The 8,281-nt window shown below is 37.9% G+C and overlaps 1 protein-coding gene across 1 annotated transcript; it reads left to right on the top strand.

Moving 5' to 3' along the window:
- The first annotated feature begins 1,357 nt into the window (after positions 1 to 1,357).
- On the top strand, positions 1,358 to 7,975 carry LOC129777677 (uncharacterized). The gene is made up of 2 exons (XM_055784095.1): positions 1,358 to 1,430; positions 5,912 to 7,975. Exon 2 carries the CDS (start codon positions 5,913 to 5,915, stop codon positions 7,926 to 7,928), a length of 2,016 nt encoding a protein of 671 aa, XP_055640070.1. The 5' UTR covers positions 1,358 to 1,430; position 5,912; the 3' UTR covers positions 7,929 to 7,975.
- Positions 7,976 to 8,281: the final 306 nt, after the last annotated feature.

The raw sequence follows: 8,281 nt of genomic DNA on the forward strand, positions 1-8,281 counted from the left end.
AACCGCGGCTCTATTTTTAGCCAAGACTCTTTTGAACCGCGGCTCTTCTTTGAGCCAAGACTTTTTTGAACAGCACCTCTGTTTTGAGCCAAGGCCCTCTTGAATCACGGCTCTTTTTTGAGCCGAGACTCTTTTGAACCGCAGCTCTTTTTGAACCGTGGTTTATTTGTAAAGAACCGTGGATCGTACGCTCGTTCTGATGTTCTGACGGCTCAAATGAGCCGCTCATTTGAGCCGTCAGAACATCAGAACGAGCGTACGCCCATCTCTACCACAAATCTTCGGTGACGCGCAAAACGGAGCTTGGTTGCATTGATGCATCCACCGTAAAGCCGCGTCGTGTGGCTACCATTTGCTTCGATTTTTGCAGTACTATCTTGATACCAAAACATTGGTCAACATAAGAGTTGCCGAAAATCACTTGAAAAAGTTTTTCGGCAATAAACCACAGATTTACTATGTCGATTAAGTGGAGTCGATCTGAAGTAGTGGTAACATCCGTACCTCTCACGCTGAAGGTCACGAGTTCAATTCTCGCTCCCGACATTCTTCCAAAAATTGAAAACGAACCAGCCAAAAGTGTGAAAAGTCACTATAATACAAAAAAAAAAGATTTATTTTAAAAATTTAAATAAATCCACACCATGCCTCTAACACATGAACTGTCTTCACTAAGTCTTCATAAGTGGCAGAAAATAATCAATGGAATTGATCACAAATAATTTCTACAGTGAAGAAAGAATTACGTAGACCGCTGACGGACAATTATCTGAATATAAAACAAATAGTTTTTAAAGTGTTTAATATATCAGCTGTGTTATTTTTCCCAATTTATGCTTGGATAAAATGTGGATATCGAAACAATTGTCCTGTCTGTAAATATCAGTGCAAATTTGCACTTCATGATTAATTGAGTTGTGATTGTCCACTATACATTCGACTGATGGAGTCCCTAGGACTCGAAGGTACGAGCAACCAACAAATAGTTTCGATACATTCAATGCAACTTACTCATCACAGGCACTATAGGCGATTTAAGGAGCATGTGGCTTTGTCTTTATGTAATCACGTGAACGCACGAAGCGCGTATCCTTGTATCATGCGTTTTCCATGCCTAGATAGTATTCAATGAGAGTAAAATTTTCAAATTGCTTACTACATGACGTTTCTCCGTACGACCAGAGCTCGGAGGAGTTTGAAATATGGAATTCTCATGGCCTTCGAGGGCGACGTGCACAAGTTCGAAGACGCATTTCTGGTGTGCTTTTGGCCTGCGCTCATTGTTAGCATTTAGTGATCCTCCCTGAGCACAAAAGGTGCGAATCTATAAAAAGCAGTGTGTATTATGCTGCGATAATCAGTACAGTGTAGTTGCTCGCGTTCCAAACGTCCTGCACATTGTTTATTCGATGTGTTAAGCACGGCATCAAGTAAGTTTCGCTCGGATTGTCGTATTAACGGCTGATAGTGAAATTGTTGGAATAGTTGTGTGTGAACCCGGTATGCTCGAATGATGTGAGGATCACCGGAACTATACTGTGAACAACAAGTGCACTGTAAATGGATATGAAGATCAAGATCAATCCTGAAAGATTCCAACGTTTGGACTGATGTAGCAATATGTGATATCATCAAAAGTTTTTGTTGTAGTATGTAAAAACATAGTAAATGTTTGGAAAATATTTTTCCTGAATTATTTGTAGCGTTCATTTGTACCAACTTGTGTTTAATTCAATTTAAAATTTTCAATACGGTAATTAAATTTGCCATTTCTGAATTTTATTTTTTTGAATTTTATAAATATGTACAGTCACGTGTACGATAGCTATTTTCGTAATAGTTCCAAAAACATTTCAACCAGCTTTTTAAACATCGCCTGTTGGAAGAGCAGAATAGAGCGGTACACTAATTTATCCCACGCTTTTTAAACTTATTCCAAAAAAATTAGTTAATTTTAACAAAGATAATTGTACTTGGTATAAGAAAAAATCATAGGTAAAAAAAACTCATGGGCTCCGTGAGGACTGGATGGCATTTAATCATTGAGTATATGTCGCCTCTTGCATTTTAATACATTGTAAATAAATGTCTTGATGTGATATAAGGTTTTAAAATCAAAGCTTCGTTGTTTGACAGTAGATTGGTTTTGAAAAGTGGATCTGGGATTGAATATTGCAGTGTACAGAAATAGTCACATATCCTTTTCTCCTTCTCGGATAGCATCAATGTTCTTGGTGGAACTACGCCGTCTCAAGTTTCGTCATTTCCAAATAGTACTTTGTTAGGATTTTCTTGGTAAATTGGTTGGTTTGCTGTTGTATCTGTGAAGATAAATTCGAATCATAGGCATGTAACTTTGATCAATTTTTGAGATCAGATGATCGTGAAAAAAAAAACAAAAAAAAAACATGTATATTCACTTTATTTCGGATATCCATTTGATATTTTATGTCACCATCCTTAGCATGAAAGACAGCTTGACGTCGCTCGGGCATTGATACAACAAGCTTAGTTGTATTTTCTGGTGCGTTTTTTGACGTAGTACTACGTTTAGCCGGAAGTTATAGATGGTAAAAAAAAATCTAGGCACCGAACATGTGGGAAAAAATGAATGATTTCGAACGATTATAACTCGAGTATTCCTCATAGATCGCAAAGATGTTCACTTCAATTGATAGGAAATATTTCTACGCGTCTATCACAATGAATAAAATTTTATTTTTCTTGAGATAAACAATCGAATAATTGTAAAATGTCAAGCATTGTCCAAACGCACTACTTGCCTCGTTTTGATTGATCCAATTTGTGCTCCTCAAATGATTCCGACCAAAAGGATTCCTACGTCTCTTCGGTTATGTCTCCGACATTACCCGCCAATCTTTTTACCTTACCTTACCTTAGTCTTAGTTACCATTACTTGCCGTAGTTGTTGAAAGCTTGTTGGATTATTTTCTAGAAATTTTACTTTCAAAATAGACTATAAATGTTCTATTGGGCTATTGTCTATTGTGCTGGTCACTCCACAATTTCGACTTTTCTATGAATTCGAGTTCACCGAAGCCACACGATGCCATCGAACTCCATTTCGATACGATCGGATCCAAAAAGCATAATTTTAGTCTCATCTGACCAAATTGCTTCTTTCCAGTCATCAAGTAAATAACAACTGTATGCAATGTCTACATTCGACAAAGTAACAGAAACGGCGTAGTATACAACAATTTGGTATTGAGCATATTCGGGTATATCTGGGCGAATAATTTTTCTTGCGTGTTTTTGCTTACATGGTTTTTAGTTTCTCACAACGTTATTCCTTAGGGTAAGGATAATCTCAAGCACATTTGATCAGAAAATTATGAGTTTTAAAAAATATAACACAAACACAAACAGCCGAACACTTATCCCAGTTTTCGAAAATAAAATATGTGAGAATGTTGAAGTACAGAGATACTGATACTCTGTAAACTATCGTAACGCTAGAATATCAAGACTAGAATGGTAGTACGTGTTGGCTTAAAACAAAATTCACAGGGAATATTTCTGACAACTGAAAAATAATTGTTAATGGATTTTTACCCCATTAAATTTCGCATCTTTAACTCACAACTTTTGAAGAGAGATAATATTTGATTTTTTTTTAGTGAGGACCCTATTTTTCGGTACCATCCTCATTTGATATGTCTCCTATTATTGAATGTAACCCATATCCTATGATTATTCACATTTGAGAAACAGTTCCAATATTAGGTTGGTGAACCCAACTTTGATCAATTTTATTTCATCGAGACAACGCCATTTTACACACCTGGATAGTAACTCGCCATATACTACAGATAGGAGCTTTGTCAGAATAGCACTAAGTGATTTCCATCAGTTCATGTATATGTAGGGTTACCATCAGGACATGTCCTGATTTTCATGAGAGATACAATTTTGTTGCAGAATCAGAACTATTTTCAGTGTATTATGTTTTTGAGTAAAACCTTTTTTGTAGAAGACCAAAGTTTTGTGAGCATATAAAGAGTAGCAGTTGGATCTTCCACGAGATGTTTTAACTATTTTAATTTAGAGATTCAGTTTCACTGGCCATGGTGATGTTTTTGTTTCTCGATATTCCAAGTTATTGCGCCAGAAGTACCCCTTTTTCACAAAATAACTTTAGGATTATGAGGCCAACGCTGCATATGTGATTCATAAGTGTCGGTGACTTGTAGCGGTATTTAGATTTAGTCAATTTGCTGGAACAGAAGTTTGAAATCGACAATGAAACATTACAGTCAGATCTGATTAGGAAAAGCATATCCAAACACCGAAACATTGCCGGAATATTCGATTGGCATCCACTTCCAAATCAATGCTGAACTATGTGGTGAATAAATCGAGCCACTCAGAAAATTTGGGTTGTAAAAGCAGCTCTTGCGTTTCATATCTGTGGCTTGCACTTCGATACTATTGCACTCGATGTTTGATGACTCTGAAACCGCCAAAAAATCTCCAGTGCTCGTAAAAAGGCAGAAGCCATCATCTACGGAGTATTTTCACCGCATTGATCGCCCAAGAAATAAGTTAAATAAATAAATTCCACGTGGTTTTATTTATTTATATCTCAGATAATCACAATGGTTTGGTCACAATCGTAACTGTGACAGGTGTCCTGATTTTCAACTCCGACCAGATGGTATCCCTATTCTATGTATTCTATGTGATAGCAACACATTTCTTTTGTGTTTGAGTGTTGGAAAAATCGTGAACTATTTAAAATTTTGTCTGATGATATTTCAAATCAATCTGTTTCTATTCGATTGGCGTTCGCAATCACAATCAATAATGCAGAAGATCAATCGGAAAACTAGATAGCCATTGTATCTATGCAAACAATGGAAAAACAAAAAATATTGTGCACTCAAAAGTTTGAAAGATGAAACTTCTATGTTTTATTTCGTTGTTCATTTCAAAATTTGCCACAGCAAAGCGTGGCAGGGTAAGTTCTTGAAGTTTAGATAACATGAATCGTGCTTTAATTTTTTCAGTAGTTTTAAGTAGTTTTTCAGTAGTGAAAAGGCACGAATTTCTAACAGTTTTTGGAGCTCTGAACAAATAAATCAAGGAATATTTTTACTATCAATTATTTCATTCAAATGAATCATCTTTTAACAATACAACAAGAACTAAATAGAAAAAATATATTCAAAATTATAAAACAAAATTTACTAAATGGCAGCCGTTTAAAAAAATAAATATTTTTTTGCACTTTTTATGTGACATTTTCAATTTTTTTTAAATAATGAAATTAGTGAATTATAATTTTTTATTGATTCATGCGATAGAGAGTTAAAGATGTATAAAATTCACATCAAATTTGGAATAAATCGGTTCAGTACAAATTTAGAAGAAAAAAAATCATGCGATAGAGAGATGTATAAAGATTTATTCACATCAAACCTGGAATTAATCAATTCAGTAGAGTTTGAGATATCGAAACTAGATAAAATTAGTTTCGGGAAAAAAGCGTTTATGTATTCTTGATTGTCTTAACTTAAGAGATATGAAGAAAACAAGTTTAGGAGTTTTTTTTCTAATTTGTAGACTAGAATACCCCCTTAATACCATTTCAATTATTGGATGAACAGAGTTTGATTTTTCAGAAGTAGTCGAAAGTATCAAATAGAAACAAAATCAAGATATCTCCAAGCAACACTTTTGTTCGTTTTACTATGTCTTGCATTTACGCACCATCTTTACATGTCCATCTTCAACGAACACTATATAACCATTTGACCCGTTAGTCTGAATTCTTCACCAAACGACAGAAAATACTTCGTCAATTCGTCAATTCGTCTCATAACTAATTTTTTTTCTTGGGATTTGATAAATAAGTTTGTTTCTTTTTTTCTGTTCTCTTTTACTCCAGAATGTTGTTACGAGTTTTGTCGCTATATTTGTGCTTTGAACTGGGTTCTACAGGACATGTTGCCGTCCAACTACCATACGCAAATCCAGCAGGAATAGCCTACATCAATGGAAAAACGCATGCTCAGGCTGGATTATTGGCTGGTCCGGTGAGGTATCGATCGGCCAACTACATCCAGGGACAACAACTTCCCATCCATGCCTACCAAGTAGCAGGGACTCCATCTGTTTACTCGTATAACCTACCAGAAGCACCTGTATCGGTAGCCTCACATCCTTTCTATACCTACAATCATGCAGCCGTAACGCCAGTAATATATGGAGCCGTTCAACGACCACCTACAGTGGTGTTTAAGCCCCAACCAATACATCCAGTAATTACACAATTTCATCCGCCGGATATCCAACCAACTTACATTCCAACAGTAACTACCGTGCCCGTTCACATACCTATCGAACATGTGACACCCACAGTACCCATAATTCCACCGACACCAGTAAAACCTGTGACACCGAAAGCACACGTACCCCCAGTTACTACTACGGTTACCAAAACAATCACGCAACAGCACGGTTACGAACAGCACGGTGTTACGAACACTCAAACTCCGTTGCCTGTAATAAGATCTCGCAAATACAAAGTAAGGAGGCCCGCCATTCACAACCAATTTTATGATATAGAAGAACGTGTTATTATTCGTCCGGTTGGCAATGCTTTGATAGAACTGGAACAGCCTTTATCTCAAACTGAAACCGGAATCGGAAGACAACCAGATGATCATCAATTTGCTCATTCGAACAATGGACAAGAAGGTGGCCATACTATAATTACTCAAACAACGACGGTGACGCAAAGACCTGGAACTGCACAGCAGCATCCCGTATACACCCAGCCGCCAGTATATAATACCCCGGAGACTCCTCAACATCCTTTATACAATCAGCAACCGGTACATAATACTCCAGTCGCACAATATCCGTACGAGTTTCATCAGATACCAGTGTATAATACTCCAACGGCTCAACCGCATCCTGTGATCATTCACACAAGTAATACAGGACAAGTTCCGCATCCTACAGTTACACCACAAACTCCAATCTACGTGAATCATGTTCAACCTGTGTACATTCCGACAAATGCTATTCCTGTGACCACCATTAAACCTCCGCATGTGTCTGTACCTGTAGTTACAACTCCACACCCCTCTTATATACCTTCAACAAGTACAGATAGTAGTACTCTCGATTATGATGACACAATAGTTATCGACGCACGCAGTGGTGGCCGAGCATCCTCCTCCACTGAAAACCCATATCACTATACAACAATTGATTCAACCGCTAAATATCGAACATATAACAACTACACCGTTGAAGATTCACCGAAACGTGGGGATATTGCCATCAGTTACGCTACTGAGGCGACCCATCAAAGTTTATCGAACGAGTTCGACAATAAAACTCCTCGATCTTCTACCATTGAACCAGAAGTGGCGACTTCAACTAATGTGCCAAATCCAACAATAAACGCACGTTTTGCCAATGAAAATAACAATCCAGCAGAATCCCGAGATCAGCAATCGTCGGCATCCCGGAACACTGGCTACACTGAAACGACAGTTTCTTCTCCAAGGGTAATAGTTTCGAGCAACGTTTCACCTGACCAGGCTCGTGCCAATCAGGAACAATTTATTCGATTACTTTCCGAGAGGGATTCCATTTCCGAGGTTGGTTTTAGTCCAAACAGCGGCACGTCGGGCAGCGTGATCGACGCGTACGTTCGGGGTCGTGTGCTGTCTGCAACTCCTGCCCCGCGCGATGCTACCGATTCCAGCAGGACAGTCAATATTCGACGAATTATAGTTTCTCGACCAATCGAAACTGAGCAAGAGGTGGAGGTACGAGAACAAGTACGCCCCGTACAGCACCCCGGATACCACACCACTTCGGGTCCTCACCAGGTGCCCGTTTATTCAGAAGTAAGACCCCCGGCATTCGCAAATGATTATGTTGATTGAAACAATGCATTTAAATGTTGACTAATAAACGAAATCGAGTAATAAAATGTGGTAACTTTCTCTTTCTTCCATTCTTGAATTGAAATTCAGCGAGAATGAAGAAACTCACGATCCAGTTCACTTGGCGTGTGTCAGCTCGTGCTCGATCAATTGTTTAAACGGCGGTGTCACGACATTGCTTATTCATTTTAGTTCGGAAATAAACAAAAAGAAAACGCCCTAGACCTTTCCAGGTTTGTGTTTCAAGCATGTGGAAGGAATGTTGGGTAATCTCTTACTTCCGTCTTCAGCCAACTTCCCCCAAATAGTTGTTATACTTGCTCCAGTTAACACACACCGTTCCGAATCATATT

This window comes from Toxorhynchites rutilus, chromosome 3 (genome assembly GCF_029784135.1).
Source record: "Toxorhynchites rutilus septentrionalis strain SRP chromosome 3, ASM2978413v1, whole genome shotgun sequence".
Lineage (NCBI taxonomy): Eukaryota > Metazoa > Arthropoda > Insecta > Diptera > Culicidae > Toxorhynchites > Toxorhynchites rutilus.